The following is a 23938-nucleotide window of genomic DNA, read 5'->3' on the forward strand; positions in this document are numbered from 1 at the left end:
GGATATGTATTATTATATTAAATTATTTTCTATAGCTTAATGTTATTTTTCATTATGTTATAAGATTATTTTTTATTATAATAGGAGCATTTATTGGGCTCCTAATTAACTTTACTGCCCTAACTAAAAAGAGCAGAAACTGGGTCGAATTCGCAGCGATTTTGTATGCTGGAACAGTCGTGTACTGTATTTAATTCTCTTACTTTCTGCGCTTCGCTCAGCTTATTGTCAGCGCAAATATTTGTTTGTTTGTCTTTTGACGTAAGACTCAGCCACCCAACCACATCACAGAGATATATGGCTCCAGAGAGCGGCCCGACCAACCGCCAGGCTGCTCAGCAGGAAGCAGGAAGGCGGTCAGGTGGGCGGGGCGTGGCGTGGCGTGGCTTATTTCGTTTAACGGGAATGCTGCGTTGGGACCAGGAGCTGGCAATATTTTGCATGTTTGCATACAAAATATCATATTTGCTGAGATTGTTTCATTAAAAAAAAAACGTAGAAAACGGAAGGTGGTGCAGATGGTACAGGTGGTGCTGCCTAGAGCTAAGCAGCAATTACCTTTAGGCATGCCAGTACGTGTTAAGCTTTAGCACCTACACTCCCACACACACGCACACCACATGCGTGGACCATAAAATGGTCATATTACCAAAAAAGAAAAAAAAAGAACAACAAAAATATAGAGAAATAGAGAGGAAAAACGCAGAGAAAATTGGTTTTTCCACGCTCCATGCCAACAGAAATAATATAATATCTGCGAACAGGCGAGCCGAGTCGAGCCAAAACCACTTGAGTGCCAACTGAGGGGAAACTAGTTGTGCATGCCAAACAGGTGGACGGCTGTCGTAGCCATAAAATGAACTCACAGCGCATGTACAACGCATGTATTGAAAATACATAAAGCCTAAAAGCAGCCGAAAGAGTTTTTGGTTTTCAAATGAAATCCCCAGATATCAGAAACCATAAAAAAACTTGCTGGCGAAATTGTTGCAATACATAAACTTTCTATGCGCCGATATATGATTTGATAAGTTTTTGCATATTCTTCAGATCTATAAAGTTGAACTTGTACTGCATGGCAAGAACGGATACTGCGTAAGAGTGGATCTCTATACTTGGAAGATATATCACAGGTATTGACTTATGTAAAATTCTATCTACATCATATATACATCAAGCAATTATATCGACATTATTTCTGAAGACTTTTTGTAAGATGTAAGGCTAAAATTCCAACACTACTTTAGCTTCAACTCCTCTTTTGAAATGGTAAGTTTTGTATATTTCAACTCTTTTGTCAGCAATATGCTCTATTTCATAATAGACGGGACATCAAAAAACAAATTTCAATTATCTGTCAAGTAAGTACTTCCTACTCAACTTTACCCCAATATCATTTATAGAAATTGGAAATTGTAAATTCTTGGCTCTGTTAAATCTTTGAATTCCACTCTAAAATTGGACAAAATTACTCATGAACATTCATTTTGCATATTCTCTGGTATTTTCACAATTTAACTTCAGTTGAATGAAAAGCTTTTGCTTTCAACTTTTCACCTTTTGACACGAAAAATGAAATAGCGCTAGAACATCAAAAACAGAGATTTAAGGCATTCTCTCTGCTCTATCTCTTCCTGTCTATCACTCCATCTCTTTTGCGACCCCCACTGCCCATAAAAATGGAATAAACATTAACTTTCCATTTCAGTCAAGCTGTCAGCAGCCCAAATGTCCAAAAGCAACCCCCTTCTTACCCATCCCCTTCTTATCCATTCACTATTCATGCGCTATGCCTGCACTTTGTTGCCGTTTCTCTCTTTCCGGCTCGAACACACACACACACACACACACCTGCTATCATGCACACTAACACACACATACCTACGCCACAGAGTTACTCAATTATTTCGTTGACATTAAGCACATAAAGATACAAATAGATGACACCCAGCTACAACAACAACAATAACAACAGCTACGGCAACAGAAAAAAAGGGACCACAACGAGTTCTTATAATGGTCAGCCCCTCCTCCCGCACATCTCCTGTCCTGTCCTGTGCCGTGGGCCAGACAGCGATTTGTCTGCACCTACCTTTTTTGCCTAGGCCACAAGGACGCCCGTCTTTATCGCAGATTAAGTGCGACATCGTCATCTAACGTCCACGTCCTTCCACGGCTCCCCTCACCAGGACCTTCCCCATGGCATGCGCTAGTTATATCAAGTATTGTGCTGAAATGTGCTTACAGCACATTAATTTCTTGCACCTGGCATTAAGATAATTGCCGGCCTTTGTTTAGAGATACAAGATACAAGATAATCGACTGAGCCCAAACAAAAAAACGAATTAACTAAAAGGGAATGAAAGCGGAAATCGAAACGAAGCGAAACGAAATGTAAAGATAGACGCGAGCTGCTCCTCAACAGATCTGCGGAATAGTAAATATATATAAATACATCTTGAAGGAACTCGAGAGATATATATTGAAAGGAAATCCAAAATATAATGGTAAAAGTCTTATAAAAAATATATAATTAATTATTCTTTTATTTATTTATTGAAATTTGATAGAGGTTTTTAATTTCAGGTTCTCTAAAATGTATTTGAAAAATGTCTCTATATTCAGCAGTTACTACGAAATATTTTCGTTCATTCAAATATACTTCATGTATAAATAGCTAATTTTATACCAAATTATTCTTCTGCTAAATTCGTTAATTTTCATCAGAAATTGTGACTTCAAAGGACTTTACTCCTGCAGAACGCTTTAACCAAGTCATTTTGCCACACTTAATCACATTTTAATTCCAGATTAAACCACTTCCAGGTAATATAAATCAAAATACCAAAAATTAAACACACCGTCAACGACATAAATGCATTGCGTACCAAATTAATGGTAGAGAGCCAGAGAGAAAGAGAGAGAAAACAAATTTCTGAAATTAAATCAACTTTTAATGGAATTGCGGAAGGCGGGTTCGGGCCTGAAGACGGGGTAGGCGGGTAGGGGTTACGCATTCACTTTGAACTCTGCTCGACTCATAAAAATCAACCACACACACACACACGGAAGCCAAAGGCAATTGCGTGTAATTTAATAACAAAATAATAGGAAGCAATGACTAAAAAATAGAGGAGTGGGCTGTGACAGAAGTAGGGGCAGGGGCAGAGGTAGAAGCGGCAAAAGCGCAACAAGGTAGAAAAACAAAAAGCCAAGAGACAGGCAACTCTCAGTGTGTGTAGTCATAAAATGTAATCATAAATTATATGCTCGGCCATTTGGCATTTCTCTGTGTGAGCGTGGATGGGTGTGTGTGTGTGCGTGTGTGTGTAAGTGTGTTAGTAAGTGCCTCGCTGGAGCAAAGTGCGTTACGGCCGACTGGTGGGCGTGTCTGCGTTGTCAACGCTGGCAATTTCGTAATCTTTCTTCTTTCTTTTTTTTTTCTTTCTGCACTCGCTTGTGTTTTGAAAAATACTCGACGCCTAAAAGCCGCTTAGTAATTGCTTATGAAATATGCAAAGGTCTACGCCTTGGACCAAGCAACCCCTCCGCCCCATCCTCCCCCTGCAACCGCTTACTCAGTGGTTCTCTGAGCCCAAAGCACGCACCCTTTTTAGCCGGAAATCTTCATTGGCTTTTGCGGTTGGGCTGCACAGTGGGCCTAGCCTAGCATGACATTGGCACTTAGCGGCTACATTAATGCCAGCGCCAAATGGCCCTACCGCCCACACTCCCCCTCCTCCTGCTCCTCCTGCTCAGTTCACAAACTGAGCGTGTAACGACAAATAAACTAATACAAGCGCAGCATACTTTTCTGCTGCGTATGAAGATGTAACGTTATGTCTGCCCCAGTCTTTCTCTCCCTCCCTCTGTCTATCACTCTCCGCTCATACCTAACTGTTACATGAATATTTAATGCTGACATGTACGAAGTATACTAAACATATATGCATACTCAACATATATACATGTACACATATATATTTATAAATATACATATATGTAGAGACAAGCACATGTCTCTCCAAATACATATGTACACATATGCGTAATAGTCGCAAGTTCCGAAAACATCTGCGTTAAACAAATGACAAGAAAAATTGCATATGCTATCTGAAGTTTCTTAGATAATTTGTTGACTGGCAGAAAGAGAGAGAGAGAGAGAGAGAGAGAGAGAGAGAGAGAGAGGGGGGGGGGGGGTGGTAACTGGGGAAACTGCGCAACAGTTTATCCCTATTCTCTCTATCTCCTTTGTCTCTGCATATGCTTTATTTTATTTTCGGAATAAAAATCATTTATTTTTCTCTTATACGGATATAATTGTGTTTCATTCCCTAGAGTATGCTGCAGTCATTTTTTTGTGCAATCGAATTGCATGTGAAATCGAAATCGAAATTGAAATTGTGAATTTATAATTAAAATCAATTTGCCCAAAATAAAACACAACATAATAAACTATAATGAAACGAAAAAGAAATATATGTAAATTAATTATTCAACAACTGCATTCCACAACAAAACGAATAGAACAACTATCAAATGAATTCTTCATGGAGTTTTATTGAAAGCGAAATGCAAATAATTTCACCAATTCGCATTTCAAATTGATTTAACGGACATTTCAAGTGAATTTATAAAAATAACTGTGGTTTCTGCAAGTAGAACGAAAGTATATTAAAACGAAAGTTTTTCCCTTTTTACACAATTCTCTTTAGTTATGCAACTTCCTTACGATATCTGTCGTGTACAATGAGTTCAATTAAAAATCAATTCCAAGGGTTCTTAAATAACCAACTTGATATACGTCAGTCAATGAGCCGTTGTAGGAACAATCTCGTAATACATATCAAATGTGAACAGACGTCAGCTGTAATCCCTTGACACTCTATTATGAGCCGCGTACACCCCCGCCTTTAAAACTACAAAACCTTAATGCTCAAATCATTTAAACGTGCCACCCCCAAAGAACCCCCAGCCAACAGCCAACAGCCAACAGCCGACAGATAACGCAGCGGGAAACAGGCGGCCCTCATCATCTGTATCGCTGCGAAAACAACAAAACAATTTAACGCTTTAATGATAATGATGTATGAACAACTAAAGGCAACAAACAAATGTTGCTGTTGTTGTTCGTGTAGCTGCTGTTATTGTTGTAGGAAGGGGCTGGGCACGGGGCTCGGGTTGTTTGGCAGGCCCATCAACAATGGCCAACGCTTAACAAGCTAATGTGCTTTTAATGGTCCCCATGTCCAGCTGATTATATCATATGGCTGAAAGAACGGTGGGGTCGCGGCAGGTTTACGAACTAGGGGGGCAGGGGATCTAAGGCAGGGCCCAAGTAAAATACACAAATAATTAAAATTAATTATCTTGCAATTAGTTTACGATTTACTCATTAGACGCAACGCGCGCGCGGGCCCGCAAAAGTATGCAATGTACACACACAGACACACACACAATCACACGCATACACATACACATGTGACCCACAACTCAAACCCAATTACGATCAAGCTAATTAACGCAATGATGAAGTTAGGAGTCGGTCGTGTATATGACAATATAATTATGATATTATTGCGTCTAGCATTTCAATTGAGTTGTTTGCTTGATTTATGTGCAATTGCACAAAGCAAATACAAACACACCCACACACACAGACACTCACACACCTATATATATATATGCACGTGTGTGCACAGAAGGGGGCAATTTGTCATTTATTACACATACGCCGCGTGGACTTTGACATTTAAACAGCGTGTAGTTTTTGGATGCTGGCGTACATTTTATTGGCACTTAACACACTCAACATATTTCGAGTTAGAGCCCCTCCCTCCGCCCCCGTTGCCTGGGCTACACCAGAGAAAAGCGTGGGCTGCATTGCCTAATTTTTAAATTACACAATCTAAAATGTACTTAGTATTAAGGAAGCATTTTAAAGGCTCTTCGAACTTAATAAGAAATAATATTAGTAAATAAAAAAATATTGAATAAAAAACAAATAAATAAATTTAATAAAAAACATGCATTTTGTATATTAATATAATATAATTTCCTAGTCCCGTCGCCGTCGGCTTTTACAATATAGTATTACATGTATATATTCTATATTTCACTGCGCTTGTTGGAATTTCCTCTTTGACAAGAGCGTGAGATCTTTTGATATGTACCAAGAACCATCTGTTACTGCTCTAAGGGTTTTTAACTGGTAACCCTGTATTATCTCAATATTTGGCTTGCTGTATATACATAATATTTGAATTGAATATCTAAGACTTATCCCATAAAAATTAGCTTATTGTTAACATTATAACAGATCGAAAATAAAAAACAACATTTTTATGTTAATTCTTTTTATTACTATAAACATTTTTTCTATGTATGTATATCTTCTATTTACATTTATCTACATTGTTATATTAATTGTTGAAGTTGCTTATACCTTTTTCTAGTTACGTATATCTCTTTAAATTTCATTTTTATTTGTATATGTCCTAGCTTAATCATTACATTTAATGTCCATTAATATAATATATATATAATTGATGCAAGAAGAGAATTCCAGCTACTATTTTCTTCCTTAACATTTTTTTTTTTTTTTGAAAAATTAGATAAAAGCGTTCCCCTAGTAACCTTCGCAGCTTCGCCTTGTGTCCCGTTTCTGTGAGAATGTTGCCAGGCAAAGTACTTAGCTGTCTGCTTATTATTAAAAGCCAGCTTAAGTGGCAGAGTCAAGCTAATTGAATTAACTTTTCAACCCCGTTGCGTGGTGCGTGAAAAGGCTAAAATAATATACAACAAGAAAAAACCAAGAAAAGCATAAGCAACAACAAAAGCAACAACAGTGTTTAGCAATATGCAAAACAAGTTGCGCTAATGTTGATAAAGTGCCGCCAGCTCAAAAGGATTTACAATACGAACTTGGCAAGTTTCACACTTTATAGTTAATGATGAACTATTGAATACTTGAATAACAAAATCGATTTCACTGAAAACAACAAAGAAATCAATTTGTTCAATCGACAGATAAAAGATACCAATTAAATTTAACATAACAATTCACTCATAACAAACTCCAGTTATTTTTGTTTGCCCTCAAATGGAGATTGAAAATTTAAACTCCAAAATATAATTTCTCATTTATGATTTTCTGTTCATTTTTTACCAAACTTAACGTTCGATCCTTTGAGCCGAGTCCAGTGCGAATGAGCTTCGCAATTCATGCTGAAATTCAGCCATAATAATCCATCCCATCCCAACTCATCGGCTCTGCTCGATTGATAGTAATAAGGTTTCTCCAAAAGTTCGCCGTCTTCGAGCGATTTAACTTAAGCACTGGCCAAGCGTCTAACGGTGTGCGGAATGCCGAGTGTTGTGTAGCGCTTAAAATGGCTCCACCGCACCTCCTCCTCTTCTACCAGCCATGAGTGCTCTGCTGCTGTGTATCATATTGTGCCGTCCTGGCTATCGGTCTACGCGCTATGCTTCGTTAAGTGCATTCTGAATTTTTAATGCGGCGCCTGCACAAAGCACTATAAAAGAGCTCGCGAGCAAGAGAGAGAGAGAGAGACAGAGAGAGAGAGAGAGAGAGAGAGAGAGAGAGAGAGGGGGAGGGAGAAGCAAGTAGCTTTTTTCGCTAACCAGTGTTGTGAGGTGACTAGGAGTATAGCAACTTAACGGGACAGAGTCTGATTAATTCGCTTAATGAAAAAAAAACGCAGGACATATTTTAGGCATTTGACGAGCAGAGCAGCTGCTGCTGCGCAAACAGAAATGATCAACACAAATTGTGTAAAAGTTATTCTCCTGCTCGCACCCTCTGCGAAATCAGCCTCAAACCCTGCGCAATTAATTTTTAATCTTTGCTAAGCGTAGCAACAAATTGCGAACTAGCCGGGCCAACCAAGGCGTGCAAATCCTTTGGCATATGTTCCACACCCACATATTTATCTTAATTTTATGTTGGTTAGTTTTTTTACTCTCCTTTAGCCTATAAAAAAGTTTAAAAAAAGGGGTAACATAAGCTTGTGCCCAGTAGACGAAGGAAGACAGACCATGATCGACTAAGCTATTATTTGAAGGGAAGGAACTTCATGTTCGACATGTCTTGGGTATGCTTAGTTAATTTAGGAAAAATTCCAAATTTGTTTTAAATGTACTATGTTTCTGTCATTTTACATAAAACGTTTACAGAAATGCTGCAATAATGTTTTCCCATGATACATATACTTTATCCTTTAAGCTTTTTAGGACTCTTTTAAGTCATGTTCATTACAAAATTAATATTGTCATAGATCTCTGCTTACAGGGTATTTAGCTAGTCTTTCGATTTAGGCTTTTCTAGCCACTGTTGCTATTATTTTTGCACTTGCGCTTGTTGGGTTTCTTTTTCATGATTTGCAAAAGTGCCAACAGCAGTGTAAAGGATCTTAGCCCAAGCCAAGGGGATTAATAAAAGGATTACGCAGCGGAAAATGCCAGCTGCGTTGTTGGCACTGCCAATGCGGATGTGGATGCGGATGTGAGTGCGGTTGAGGATGTGAATGCGAATGTAGATGCCACTGCTGCTGCTGCTGCTGTTGGCAATTTGGAGGGCGTAGGAATGGCGTGAGGGCGAGGGCGGGAACGAGGGCGAGGCCAATTGCTGCAGGGGCTAATTGCGTTTCGCCTTGGCAGCCGTCGGAGTCGGCTCTACGCCCGCAATCTGCCTGGCTGCAGTTTTCGGGGCCAACTCTGGCCAAACTCTGTATGCATGCTCATATATTAAAAATAATCCATTCGATATCTGTTTTAATACTTCAAATTTATAGCAGACGCTTACAGCAGCAGCAGCAACAGCAACAGCAGCAACAGCAGCAACGGCGGCGGCGGCAATACAGCAGCAGCATCAACAGAAAGCAACAACAACAACAAAAACAACTCACTGTCATTTTGAAGGGCTTTTAGCTTGATATTTTATTGCTTAAAGGATGTGCTGGGCGGGCAGTAAACACTGCGGGTCTACACAAAAGTTAAGCGCAGTACGAATACTGCTTTGAGCGCCAACAAACTTGTATGTTTTCAAAATTTAATAGCAGTTAATCTACTCAACGATGAAATATTGAAATATTTTAAAGAACAAAGTTAGAGAAAAAAAAAGAATATATTTATTTAATTTCAATTATCTACATCAATTTATATATATTTACTTAACTATTTTATTTTATTATTAAAAGTTTATGTAAATTCAAATAAGTAATTTCAAGAGCTCAAATGATATTATTTAAAATATAATAACATAAAATCAGATAATATTATATTTGAATTATTTATTATTATTATATTTCTTAATATTATTAATTATTATTAATATTTATTATTCTCCCTTACACAATTATACAGCTTCTTTGGCAAATTCAATAAGCATTATTATAATATTTTGCTTTAGGACGATTAAGATCTTTAATATACAAATATAATAATACAACAATAAAATTATAATATCATACTTATATTTTCTTTTTGTTATATTTATTAATCCATTTATTGGTTTATTTCAGTATGTTCACAAACTTCTATAACTTCCCTCGCATAAACGCGTTTCAGCCATTGTTTCTTTATATTCATTTTTTGTGTATATGCGTTTGGCCATTTTAATAATAACATTTGTCTTCGGCTGCGGTTTTTTATGGGCCTGGGCGCTGATTTGCCTACAATTGACATAACGTTGGGGATCATATGAGTTATGTTGTTATATAGCTCGTCGAGGGCTTTGCCACGAGCTGAGCTCGACATCGTTTACTTCCAGATAAGCCCCACTCAATCAGCATAAAAATATGCTATGCGCGATTCGAGCGACCAGGAGGCGAGGGCGTATACGTGGAGCAGTATCTGTCTAAGCCAGATCCAAAGCATCTGCCGTTAATCAGGAACTGCAACCGCAGCAACAACAACAAAGCCAGAGAAAAGTAGCAACGGAAAATTCTAAATAGCGACTTGCCAGCACACGCACGCATTTAATTAAAGTAAAAGCTTTGGTTTCTTCTCTATTTCCCCTTCTACTTATACTCCCGCACTAAATATATATACATATATAAATAAAGAAACAAAAATAAAAACAAGCTAGAAAAAATGCAGGCGAATTGTGGCCGTCAAGGGATCCGTCTGTCCGATGCAGTTGCAAGGATAATAACGCGCAATTTATATGCGTGCCATTTTTTAAGTAACCAAAGCCTCGGTTTCGCCTCTCAGTGGTTGCATGTGGCATTTGGGCTAAGACACATTCGGCTCATTAGTTTACGGTCCATGCAGCTTGGCTCAGAGGAGGACTCAAAATAGGGCAATGAGTGAAAACTGCAGCGGGGTAGTATGAATTGTACCCACACATTTAGGGGTTGTTTTCCTCTTGAAAGAGTCTGGCATAAAACATAAAAGGGGCTTTCGTTTTATTTAGGGTTCAAGTATTGACTAAATTGTTTTATAGCACACTGGAGAGTCTGGCTGGCGTAAGATGCGAGAATCATTTTATGAGATTTGTGTCATGGAAACAGCCTGTGCTATTTATAAGTTGTAGGCCTTATATGTTACTGGGGTATAACACTACAAGCATTGAATACCACAAAATATCCCTTAAAAATTGTTAGCTCAACTTAGAGGTCGAAAGACTTTATACAAGCCCTATTCTGTTATAAAAGAAAGTGTTACTTGTCGGACAGTTGGACCCCTCAAATGCCCAGATATTCAACAACCCAGGTAAACAATTATACGCGAAGTCTGGTATACAACATAAGCTAATGAAACCACCCAACAGCCATAGATTCCACTGAAATATAACTAAGGTAAAATCAAAACGGGTTTCATAAATTACTTATTTTTACACTTTACAAGGGTTTACATAAAATCATTTCAGGAATAGAAACTATTATATATTAGCACAGATTTCCATATACAGGAAATCTGTGTATAAATAACTTTAGTCAAGTGCACGCCATTGGAGAATATGACAGTATTCTGTATTATTTGGACACCAAACTGTACTTTAGTAAGTGAAACAACTGTTATAAGCTGATACTGTTTCGCAGTCAACGGAAGTGAGTGCCGCTCTAGCAAATAGAATATAACAGTTTATTTTCTTATACAAATTAGAATGGGGCTGTCCTTTATTTCTAGTCTATGCTACAGCATAGTTTCGCATTCGTTCTAATAAGTGCGTCGGGTATAAGGGCAACTATATTACAGTTTATATAATAGCTGGAACAGTTTCGAAATGAACAGCTTTCTTTTTGTCAGTTTTGCACTTTGGCACCCCTTACAACTGTGATACAAAAGCTTTTAGTGGGAATAAGCTTTTAGACCTAAATAAGCTACCTATGGCAAACTCTACATAAAAAGCTGCAGAAAATCTTTGAAGTATTTGTGCTTCATAAAACATAGAATTTCTGCTATATAATATAAGTAGAATTATAGCTGAGCTAGAGCTTATAAATATCAAACATAGGGCACTTCCTTTAAAAGGAAATATTTTATTATTTGTATTACATATTTTGACTTTTTTACATACAATAGATATTGTATATTAAAATAGTATATATTTATGTATTCGTTATAAAGGTAAAGTATGACAACAAATTACTGACATAGAGAAATATATTCATAATATAAATAAATAATAATAGAAATAATAAACAAAATAAATAAATATATATTCAACAAAGCATAGTAAAATTGAGCGCTTAAGAAACAAAAAGTTTTGTACACATTTTATGTGTATATATTCCATCTAAATATTTATATTTTAAAGGTAGAAAGAAAACTAGATAGAAATATATACATCTATATATCTGAAGTTTTTGTACAATTACATATTTTTATACCCCGAACCCATTGAAAAGAGTAAATCAGTGTTAATGGTTTTTTTTTAAGTATGTATGTAACAGGCAGAAGGAATCATCGCAGATCCCATAAAGGATGTACATTCTTGATCGGCACGACGAGCTGAGTCGATACAGCCATGTCTGTCTGTTCGTCCGTCCGTTAATAATAATGTATATATGTCTGTAAATTACAAGATTCACAAAGAAATCAAATTGAATGGAACAGTAATATAGAATTCTCTTTCAAAGCCTTCTTTGTATATTTTTAACATCCTACATTTACCTATAGATCCCATTAAATTTATCTAAGAATATTTAAAAACTTTATAGCCAATATATTAATATATTATATATTTGATGAATCAAATGAAAATTTGAATTTAAGTAATGTAAAACATTTAATTATACTAATACTAACTAACTACAGGATTGACGCTTAAACACTAAAAGCTTATTCATAAATATATGCTTATTTAATTCCCGTATCTTTTTTAGTACAGGCATTAACATTTGTTTTCAACAACGGCTCAAGCGCACTGCAAGAATTGAAAGCAAAACAACTACGAAAGAGACAACGAGCGAGGAAGCGAGATAGAGAACGTCAAAGCCTGCCAAAGTTGGCCAAGGCTTATCAATATGATGTGCCTTAAGTATGCGAATGCCAATGCGAATGCGTATGTCGAGTGGCTTATTTAGGGGCTTAGGCGAGGGCGCTGGTAAAAGGCCAACTAAGCCAAACGATTGGAAGACTTTGATAACAAAGTGGACAACTCTGTTGACCAAGTTAAGAGCGCGTGGGATTCGCAAAAGGCCTTCCGAAATCACACAATAGCTCCCATAGAACAAAAACTACAAACTATGGAAATCAAAGAACTCTGCGATGATGGATGGACAAGCAAATAGACTTTTCGATATCGATAAGGCAAGCAATGATAAATGAGATAGAGCCAATTAAATAAGCAAAATAAATCTGCATTTCATTTAAGATTGAGTAAGCCAGGCTCATGGTAAAGGTAAGAGATAAAAAATGTGAAAGATGAGCTATTTATAACTTCTTTTCAGAGTAAGTTCTATACTATTGAAAAAAAGATCTGAAGCAGAAGCAAATGTTGTGTTATAGATGTGTTTAGATTTGCATTGTGAAAACATAACTTTTTGAGTAAGTAACAATAATAATGTAACAATATATCAACAATTTATTTGGTGCTTGATAAACTCTATGCCGATGGGAATAATTACAGGACTTTCTCTAGACATTTCTCTCACTTTTTATCTGCCATGATAATAGAGTAGTTCGAAAACAACTGATTCAGTAACATTTTGACAACTTTTTGAAAATGTAAGCCTTGCAGTTTACCAAATTCCTTATTTGTTTTTAAAACCATCTAATTAGGACGAACCATTGATTATTGAATCGATTATTAAAGAAATCAATGTGCTTCAATTTTCTAACTTTTCTAACATCTCAACCAACATTATCACAGGAACGTCAGAGTTAGCTCTTAGTAAATTGCAGGACTCATTCTTGTCCCGAGTATTGCCATTGGCAACGTACACCTACATATTTATCCAGATAGATATCAAAAGCCATGTAAACTCTCCTAGATCTTCAAAACACGTTCGAAACAAATATGAAATATGAATATTTATAAGCTTCTAGGTAAAAAGTAATTATTGGATTTCAAATACAATATTTTTTTAATAAAGTGTAATATTAAATATACTTTTATATACTTTATACTTTACACAACTGTCCCGATAATAGCGCTTGAGAGCGTGAATCTATTTATTTCGATATAAATGAAATTGCATAAAGCATGCTTTCATAGATTTTCATTTCCTTTTCATAATCAATGGGATTTCGTGCCGAAACCCCCTCGTCGCTTTATCATAGCTCAGTTTAATTTCCCAACTGCCTTGACATACTTATTTATAAATTAAATAGCTCCCACTCCCCCACAAGAGTTAAAACAGACATTGAGGACGGCGCGCCGGCCCCCGCTCGCCTTGCTACAGTCAAAGGATGCAGAAGCTGACCCTAGTCAAGAAACCCCGATTGCAGCCCTTGATCCGTGTTTCTTTGTGTCCGGCAGGACGAACAACAAAATGCATCCATATGTGAGAGCCAAATCAAACTCAATTTCAAAAATTGCCAAAAATGCGAACTAATTAAAGTGCAGAGCAACCCCCCGAGCGTTCTGCCCTTGTTCCCTTATTCCCTTCACCCCTCGCACTTCGCCGTTCACACAGCAAATGAAAAGTAATTTTTCGCAAAGGGAGGAAATGAGCAGGAGAAATGCTCGCAGAGCTTATTGATTCCGGTTTCGATTAGAGGCGGAAAGGAACAAGGAGCGGAAACAAGGAGCGGAGCAAGGATTACGACTAGGCTCGGAACGAAGCAATTTCAATAAGGAAATTCTTAGTTTTGACAGCCGCCCAACTAATGAGACAGCTAAAGGAAAGGGCATGCAAATTTTAATTTAAAAAAACAAAAACAAAGAAAACAAACAAAGGGCGCCAACAAAACGCTCTTAAAAAGTTTACCAGCTGATAAAAAATAGTTGAAGGCGACAGTTTAGTTTGCTAGAGTTTTCCCAGTGGGTGGGGGCAATTAACTAGCCGCACATTAAATGATAACAAAAAGGGGGCGGTGTATGCGGCGTGGGGCGTGGGGCGTGTAGGTGCTGTTGCTCTACGTGCAATAAAGTTTGGACAAAAGAAGAGAACACCAACAAAAACAACAACAACGTTCCAAAGGCCAGCTCCATTTGGGTCAAGCCAAAAGGATAATGCGGTTCGCGGCTAACAGAAGATAGACAACAGAAAAGAGAACGTCGAGTGCGCAATACTCTGCAATAGCTACGCAGATAGAAAAGTTTGTGTTGAGTGACTGACAAACTTTTAGTCAGTGCTTCTTAAGAATTGACTTAACACTCTCCGACTATATTATGCCGTTGTCCAGAGACATTAATAATAATCCAAAGAGACGTCTAATAGAAGAGTGGCTGTCAATTACTCAAATGGAGTGCTCGTCAAACAATGGTTATTTTAAAACTTTATCGAGTGTATGTCAGTGTGCCTGTCAAACCTTAAGATTCTGTGCCCCTCAGTTACTTTTCTCAAATGCTCAAGCATAATTTTCAACGGTCTCAATTATTTCGAAACGCTTGCATGACTCTAAAACTGTAAAGATCGAATTTACTTCAATCAACTGCAGGTAAATCTTAATGCTAATCTTATCTAAAGAAATTAAAATTTGTTTTTCTTACCAGCATAGATTAACTCCACTTGTAAGTATGTTTTATGTTATCAAATTTCAGTATTACGCCTCTTAATGGACATGGTCAGCGTATATATTATCAGTTCCCAATTGGAGCACTTTGCAAAACAGAAAAACAATATACCGTTATTTCACTTTTGAAACTGCATATATATATATACATATATAGAGCAAGTACCGCTAAGTCACAAAACTTTGCTTGTTGCTGCTGCTTCTTCTCAGCTGCTGTTGCTGCAGTTTTCGGTTATTGTGGTTAACGGTCTGTGGGCGAGTGGGGTGGGGGGATTAACAGTGCAACATAGGACAGAGTCCAATTAGAATACGCTGTTGCTTCAACTTTTCGACTGGCGCGCGCTGTTGAGCTGTTGATTTCGTTGTTTTTGTTGTTGTTGTTGTTATTATTATTATTATTTTTGTTGTTGTTACTAAAAAAAATACATATAAACTGGCTAGTGTTCAGGTCCGCCTACGCAGCCGCTGGACCTGTTCGACGACAACAGCAACTACAGCAGCAGTAGCGGCAGCAGCAACGCCAACAACAACAACAGTTAGGCAACACATGTTAGGTTGCGGTGCTGACGCTGGCGCCGGCGTTGACTGAGCATTGCAATATAATTGTTTAAATTCACAATTAGAGTCGAAAATTAAAAGCGAATCGATTTTTTTTCAGAAACAGAAACACACGCACACACAAATAGAAACACTCACTCTCGCAAACACACACTCGCGCGTGTTGTTGTGCGTAAAAACAAGTGAAAAACGCCGACTTCGACGGTTTAAGTAGTGATCTATATAACGCTGTTTAGACAAACGCGGCACGTTTGTTTTAGCATTTGTCACTTACAGTGATTGAAAATGAGCTTGCCAACTGGAATTCGCGTTTAATATTCCGCACTTTTCACACAATTTGCTCTATGCGTGCAGCGCGACGCGTTTATTTTTTTCTTTCGTTTTTACGCTAATGTTGACTTAACAGTAATTCAACTCAAAATGGCACTGTTAAAGCACTCAAATGGTCACGTTAACTTCGGCGACAGGGCTGCAGCATTAAGCAGCTGCTACAACAAATTGTTTAAATAAATCTACTTGTCTTATCCTTAACTTTTTATTTCTTAATATGAGTTCGCATTTGATGTTCTTTTGTTGAATTCGTTTGCTGCGACAGCTACTTTATTTCTTAGTCAACAGTGCGGCTTTTTGTTTGACTTTGCATGTGATTTGATTTTGATTGCTTATAAATATTGATTTTAATTTTTTTTAATGACTTTGTTTATACATTTAAAGCCATTATATTCTATTTACGTTTGGTTGGTTGTATTTTAAAGTTGCCTGCACTTAAGTTAAAGCTTTTTAAACCACTTTGTTTTCATTGGCGAGAAATCGATTTTTTTTATTTTCCGCTCGCTGCACAAAAACCGTTTTTATATTTATTTTTCTATTCCATTTTCAGCGCGTTAGTTAGCACAGTTTAATTAACACTGTCATGCGATTAAGTGCAGCACTTAATTTGCTTTAATTACATTTGTATTCTCTCGCTGCTTTTAGTCTACAAATTTTAAACAAACTCTCAACCGTTGCAATCACGAGGAAGCGCACGCTGTCAACTGAACTAAATTCCTTTATAAAAGATATTGCCCAAATGGCTATGCCCCTAAAATATATATGTATGTAAAAAACTTCACACACACGCACACTCTCACACATGATGGGGTGGCTGTGCGCCCGCCTTTTGAAGTGGACCTGCGCAGAGTTAGTTAGATTCAAAAAGCGCGCCCAATTGGAAATAGCAGTACATTAATTCTTATTCGATTGTTGCAGCTGTTGGTGGAAAAAATAAACACCCAACTGGAATCCCATACACCTGGTTTACAAGTGATAGTTGCTGGTCAAGAGTAGCTTTTGCTGCTTTTAAGATAATATTGTAGTTTCATTTTATGATATTAACTGATTTCTCTCTAGCGGTAGCTTCTTGGATAACATTTGCAGTATTGCACATAGTTTTTGATTCTAATTGGAAAGCGTTTACTTGGCATTCGGCTCGGCTACGCCTAAAGTAGAATGCTGGGCTGGACTAGCAGCCTGCGGTAGTGGACGTCCATGGCGGGATTTTGAATTTAGTTGGCTTTATTCTAATACGAAAAGATCTGACTGGATTCCGGCTGTTCTACAGGCAAAATGCTCGCACTGCCATCGCTGGCTAGGATAAGCTGCTGCTGCTCGGGCTTCATGATGTGGCTGTAAATGTTCTCAATGGCGGGTATGACAGATGTGGAGGCGGAGCTCGCTGCCTCAGCTGCTACAGGATTAGCTGCTTCTCCGCCTCCTGCTGCTGACTTCTTTGGCTTCTTGCCGAAGGCAAAGCTTCCGCTCTGCTTGGTGGCCACCGGCGAGAGATTGTCCTTGTTTTTGGTGCTGTAATTACAGAGAAAAAGTAGATATAGATTGAGATCCTAACCAATTCTTTAGTTGCACTCACAAAGCCTTAAGCGCCTCCAACTTGGGTATGTTCCGATTGTAGGTCTTGCCTCCGCCCGCCGCCTCCTGCGCAGCTAGCTCCTCGGGATGCGATTTCTTCTTGTGCGTGCGATAGTTGGAGCCGTTGGCGAATGTCCGTTCGCAGAAGTCGCAGGAGTAGGGCTTCAGCCCCGTATGCAGGATGAGATGGTTCTTCAGCGCCTTCGCGCGCTTGAACTCCCTGCCGCAGTAGTCGCACTTGTGCTGCATCTGGTCCGTGTGGACCAGCCGATGGCGGTTGAGCGTGGGCCGGGAGTTCAGCTGCATGCCGCACTCAGGGCAGATGTACTTGTGCGGATCGTGCGTCTCTTTGTGGTGCTTCAACCGGCTCATGCTTTTGAAGCACTTCTTGCACACGTCGCACTCGAAGGGCGCGTAGTCCGTGTGGCTGAGCAAATGCTCCTTCAGGGCGTGCAGCGAGTGCACCGCGATTCCGCATTGCTCACAGATTACCGGGCGAGGGCGCTGCTCCTCCTGGTGGGCGTACTGCGCATGCGATTGGGCTGAGGCATTCGTTGTGAACTGCTTGCTGCAGATGGGGCAGGGGAAACGCTTCCTCTTGGGCATGGGCAGGTGCTGCTGCTGGTGCTTCTGCAATTGGTAGCGGGAGCGGAAACTCTTCTCGCACTGCGCGCAGCACAGTTTGTTGGCTGGCTCATCTGCTGCTTCCGCTTCCGCCCCCGCTTCCACTGCCGCATCTGCCCCTGCTTTGCTATGATCCTGCCGCATGTGTCGCAGCAACGTCTGGGGAAGTGCATAGATGCGCGGGCATTCGTTGCATGGAAAGGATTTCCCTCTCCTTGCTTTGAGTTCTTTGGGCTGGAAAGGGCAGGGGTTGGTGTCCAATGAGTTCAAGCTGTCTGATTCAGCACAGAGATTCGACAGCAGTTCTTCCTTTGCAGCATCCTCCTCCTTTTGCTGTTCATCAGGCTGCTCTTCAGCGATTGAAGCTGCGTCTTGTTCTATCTCTCCTTCGCCTTCTATCCCATGGTCTTCCTCCTCCTCCTCCTCCTCATGCTCGTCCTCATCTTCAACTGTTTCTGCCGTCGCTGGAACTTCTGCTTCATTTATCTTGCTATCTACTTTCTGCCCGCTTGGCGTGAGCGGGTTTTCCAACTCCAACGTCACTTCCTCTAGATCATTTAGCTTGGGCTTCTCCTCAACGTAGTGCACCTCAGTTACCGTCTGTACCCCCAGATCCGCTTCCTCCTGCAGACCAAATCGTCGGCGCAGCTCCAGTATATTGACGGCTTCCTTTGGCCTGCTCTGCAATATACAGTATAGCTTCTGCACGCGTGTGATGCGATCCGAGAATTTGACCAACGAGGTGACCAGCGACAGGCAATCTCTGCAGATCGTCTCTGGCAGCTCCTCCCCACGAGTCATCTACAAAAATTTATTTTTTAATATATTTATGAACGCTGCATCCAACAATCAATCACTCACATTAACCCAGAAGTATTTGCCGATAGCAGTGGCCAAGGCCATGTCGCTGGCGGCATCAGTAGCTTCACTCAGCCTTTGCTCACTCTTTAAAAAGACATTTATATTGCCTTGGAGGTCCTCCTTGGCGCACAGGCGACACCAAAGCAACCAATCATTCGATTCTGTGACAGACATTTGCACGACTTTATTAATTATAAGACTATATTAGCAAACACTTAACGACTTTATTAACATTGTAAAACAATTATAATCAATTTTATGATTGAGAAATTGCCAGCAAAATATGATTTTATGATTGTTGTTTTTTAACAGCTGTTGCAGCTAACTTCGCAAGTCCAATGTGGCGGCGGTCGATAGGAAAATCGATTGGTGAATTGGTGAATAAGTAACATAACTGCACAGCTAATACAATTTATTAATTTTAAATTGATTCCTGAGCACTTTTCTTTAACCAATAACTATAGTGTTCTATGGTTAGTGCTTTTACTTAAATTTTTTAACGAATATTTTTTATTTAATAATTCCGTCTATCACAATGTCGATATACAAAACATAGAGTCGATATACATGCAATAACTTAAATTTTTATTTTTTCTTATTTTATATGGAATACAATAATTAACATTAAAGAAATGTTTTCATTTGTAGCATTCTTTGTTTTGATTTCATTCATTATATAACTGCTTTATTCAATCAGAACCTTCACATACTTAAAGCATAGAATGTGGCGGCAGTCGATTTACAATTCGAAGTTGTTGACAAATAAGTCGACCATTAATATACATAGATATTAATATATTATAAATAGTGCCACTGTCTGGTCAGTGATAGTGCTAAAGATACTCATTTGTTTTTCTTGTAAAAAAGCTGATTTTAATATGAAATAAATCAAACAGTGGAATTTATACATTTAAACAAAAATTTCTACTTACGAACAAATATATGTAACTTTTACAGCATTTACTATTAATTGTGTCTATTATATGGGCTTTGAATTTCATCACGGAAAGCTGTGAACATGTTCGAGGCACGGCTCTCCAGCACTTTAACATTAAAGAAGATTGTAGATGCGTTAAGGGATATACTGAACCAGAGTACACTGGACTGCAGCGATACAGGAATACAGGTGAGTCGCTGTCTTTGATAAGGTAAACAATTACAGAATTGCAGAATTTTCTTGCAGTTGCAAGCCATGGACAATTCACACGTGTCGCTAGTCTGTCTGTGCCTGCGCAGTGATTACTTTGAGAAATATAAATGCAGTCGGAACGTTTCCCTTGGCTTGGATCTCAAATCCCTGACGAAGGTGCTGAAGTGCGCTAACGGAGATGACGCAGTCACCATCAAGGCTGCGGACAAGGCGGACAAAATTGAGCTCAGTTTCGAGTCAGCGGGCAAAGAGCGTACGGCCGACTATGAGCTGCGTCTGCTCAATCTGGACCAGGAGCACCTGGCCATACCGGAAACAGAATACAGCTGCGTTATCCATATGCCAGCTTCAGAGTTTGCCCGGATCTGCCGAGACTTGGCCGTGTTTAGCGAGTCGGTGGTCATTGCCTGCTCGAAGAACTGCATCAAGTTCTCGGCTAACGGAGAGATGGGCTCTGCGAATATAAAGCTAAGCCAGACCAGTAAGGCAGAGGTTACCTTACAAGTGGATGAGCCCGTCACGCTCTCCTTTGCCGGTCGATATTTGAACACGTTTACACGTGCCACGCCCCTGTCGGAAAAGGTGAAGATCGGCATGGCAGCTGATGTTCCGTTACTTGTGGAATACCCTATCGAAGATTATGGGTATATACGCTACTATTTAGCGCCCAAAGTTGATGATCCAGACTGTTGAGTGCAATAATCAAGATAATGTGCAATAATCTTATAATTTAAACATATGTACATATATGTGTATATAAAATTTTTTGTTTTCTATTGTATATAACTTTTAATTTTTTGTTATGTTTAAACTGCTGTAATAAATTGGTTTATTCCTTTTTTGTTGGCTTTTTTATTAAATTAAAAATTTTACATATTTGAATCACGAAATAAATACTTTAATTTAATACTTGCCAAAAATGAGTCCATCTCTAGTCTACTATCGATTGATAGCTAATAAATTGTGGCGGCTGACGATTATTAAAACGACAGCTGTTTTGCGAAATTCGGCCCGCAAAGTCGGCAGAAAATTTGTAATCAATATATTAGGTAATAAAGCTAAATTAAATAATGTTAAAATATCTAACGCAGCCGTTGCGGAGAGCGACGCCAATTGTGGGGCGTTCGTTCTGCAACAGTAAACTTAGCGGAAGCAGCGCAAAAGTAACCGCGGCGACAACAACAACAACGCCAACTGTGGGCCCTTTGATTGACGTTCGTGAGGCGCTGGATGGATGGAGCGACAAATTAAAGGAGGCGGGCGTCAGTGACATTGACTTTAATCTAAAATGCATTGTCTCACATGTGCTGCAGCGGAAATTTGTAAGCTATACACTGTGCGCCTACAAAACTTTTTTATGTATGCCCTTTCCACACCTAGAACACCGTGCCGGATGACTTTGCCCAGCTGAAGTTTAACTCGGAGCAGCTAGCGGATTTTGAGCGCTTCCTCGAAGCGCGCTGCGCTCGCATGCCGCTGCAGCACATTATCGGCGAATGGGATTTTATGGACATAACGCTGAAAACAGCGCCCACTGTCTTCATACCACGCCCAGAAACGGAGGAGTTTATCCGCTTGGTTATGGAAAACTATCGCAAGGTCGAGCATGTAGATATGCTAGAAGTTGGCTGCGGCTCTGGTGCCATGTCGCTGTCTATGCTGCACGCTTTGCCCCAAGTAGACGCGACGGCCATTGAGCGCAGCAAGGCGGCAACAAAGCTGGCCTGGGAGAATGCCAAGCTGCTCGGGCTCCATCAGCGCTTCAAGGTATTCAATCACACCATGGAAACTGACAACTACTTGCCCACTGAGCTGCAGGACAAGCAATACGATCTGATAATCTCTAATCCTCCCTATGTGAAAACCGAAGAGTTTCAGTTTCTCCATCCCGAGGTCGTTGTGTAAGTTGGAATAGTTTCCCTCATCTAATTGATACAGTAATTTATAGGATAGAATGATTGATAGGGGGTAAAGCTTATAAGCTATTGAAAAGTTCTTTCATTGAAAAATATGTCTTTTTATAGAATAACTATTTTGATTGATGATCGGTGCTTAATGGTTTATTCATTTTTATATCCTGAACCCACTGAAAATGGGAAATCAGGGTATAAAAGTTTTGTTGAAATGTGTGTAACAGGCAGAAGGCGGCGTGGCGGACCCCAAAAAGTATATGTATTCTTGATTCATAAAGATATTCCATCGACAAGAAAAGTTATTTGACAATTAAGTTCCCATAGTAAGCCCAAACTGCCAATACGTGTTTATGCGTGCGTGCGTATGTCTGTGTATGTGCGTGTGTGTGTGTGTGCGAAATGTTATTGAGATATCAGTTGCTCGAAGGCTTCAGGGGATCTCGTAGTTGAGCAGTCGCGTCTAGAGCTTTCTTACTATCATATATCCATAAGATATGAAAAGAACAGTAGGCGGAAAATCGTACGACTGATTTTACTACCAGTTGAAAGAGTTCAATAGTTCTTACAAGATGCATCCTAAAATTCTTGAATCTTGAATTTCAAATTGGAAAAGAGAGAAAGAACTTAGAAATGGAGTAGTAATAAGGGAGCTTCTAATTCTGATATATGTAATATAAAAAACAAGTTCAGATATTTAAACATAAGTGAGCAATATACATATTTACAACCGTAATATTTCACCAACTTTCCTTTTTACTAGCTAATTTTTTTATTTACTAATCTTTATTTTGTCTTATTGGGCATTGCTTCCCTTGAACGTGTATTTATTTAGAGTTTATTTTACTGCTGTAATGTACTTTTATGTATTTATCGTCTTTCACAGCTACGAGAACCTAAATGCTTTAGATGGCGGCCCGGATGGATTGCGCGTGGCTCGTTTGGTCTTCGAGCTGGCCTGTCGGCATTTGCGACCTGGAGGCAAGCTGTGGCTGGAGCTGGGCAACGATCACCCGCCTCTGGTGAAAACCATCATGAATATGCAGTATCAAGGCCGCTTGAGTTTTGTGCAGAGCTACGAGGATCAGTATAAGCGCGAGCGCTTCGTCCAATTGGAGAAAGTCTAAGGCTCCAACACTCGGACCCAACATTTCATTAATTGAACCTGATTAATGCAATTAGAATTAGTCGCAAATGCATTTATCTGTGATGTGACCTACATAGACACCCAAAATACCAATTACCTGAGAGGCTATCACATTTACACACCTACACATATACATATATTAATGTATATGTCTGTAGAAGATATGTTTATATTACGGATTGCATTAAGTATTTCGCCTCGGGGCTTTGCGAACAAAGACGCATTTCGAAGCTAAACAACAACATAAGGCATTTCGATTTAATGCACTTAATTTTATTGGTTTACATTATTCACGCTTATAAGCTTCCAAATAAATCCGTAACGGACACTAAAACAACTGCAACTATTTAATCGAACTGCACAGTGGATTGAGAGCGTTTGAAAATGGAATACATTCAATATTATATAAAAAAAAATGCATAAGATATTTTTAATGTATATTATTAATTATGGAAATGCATAGAGATTTAGATTCCGTACACAGTGGGTTAGCTGCATTTGAAAATATCAATATATAGTGCCCTGCCTTCTAGACTAATAGCAGAATATTACAAAGATTCAAATAATATATATATGTATAGCAGTATACAATACACTACCATTATAAACACAATTTGTTTGGGAAACATATGTGAT

General features: G+C 38.9%; 4 protein-coding genes across 8 annotated transcripts in view; 2 read left to right on the forward strand and 2 right to left on the reverse strand.

Annotated features, from left to right (window-relative positions):
• Positions 1-16110, reverse strand: part of Lar (tyrosine-protein phosphatase Lar) — a 160548-nt gene extending 144438 nt beyond the window's left edge. For all 5 annotated transcript variants that reach the window (XM_030385768.2, XM_030385769.2, XM_030385766.2 and 2 more), the window contains exons 1-2: positions 15980-16110; positions 15125-15233 (exon numbers count right to left, since the gene is read on the reverse strand). The gene's annotated coding sequence lies outside the window, so the exon portion shown is untranslated. The remainder of the gene's footprint in view (positions 1-15124; positions 15234-15979) is intronic.
• Positions 16069-19443, reverse strand: LOC115563189 (zinc finger protein weckle). The gene is made up of 3 exons (XM_030385772.2): positions 19096-19443; positions 17612-19035; positions 16069-17547 (listed from the first exon to the last, which is right to left on the reverse strand). The coding sequence occupies exons 1-3, from the start codon at positions 19267-19269 to the stop codon at positions 17265-17267; spliced, it is 1881 nt and encodes a 626-aa protein (XP_030241632.1). The 5' UTR covers positions 19270-19443; the 3' UTR covers positions 16069-17264.
• Positions 19444-20052: 609 nt separating this feature from the next.
• PCNA2 (Proliferating cell nuclear antigen 2) lies at positions 20053-20966 on the forward strand. The gene is made up of 2 exons (XM_030385778.2): positions 20053-20221; positions 20279-20966. The coding sequence occupies exons 1-2, from the start codon at positions 20114-20116 to the stop codon at positions 20936-20938; spliced, it is 768 nt and encodes a 255-aa protein (XP_030241638.1). The 5' UTR covers positions 20053-20113; the 3' UTR covers positions 20939-20966.
• Positions 20967-21202: 236 nt separating this feature from the next.
• HemK1 (HemK methyltransferase 1) lies at positions 21203-23639 on the forward strand. The gene is made up of 3 exons (XM_030385777.2): positions 21203-21567; positions 21626-22146; positions 23042-23639. Exons 1-3 carry the CDS (start codon positions 21316-21318, stop codon positions 23280-23282), a joined length of 1014 nt encoding a protein of 337 aa, XP_030241637.1. The 5' UTR covers positions 21203-21315; the 3' UTR covers positions 23283-23639.
• Positions 23640-23938: the final 299 nt, after the last annotated feature.

The sequence above is a fragment of the Drosophila navojoa genome, chromosome 3 (assembly GCF_054131105.1).
Source record: "Drosophila navojoa isolate 15081-1374.11 chromosome 3, UAZ_NAV_1.0, whole genome shotgun sequence".
Lineage (NCBI taxonomy): Eukaryota > Metazoa > Arthropoda > Insecta > Diptera > Drosophilidae > Drosophila > Drosophila navojoa.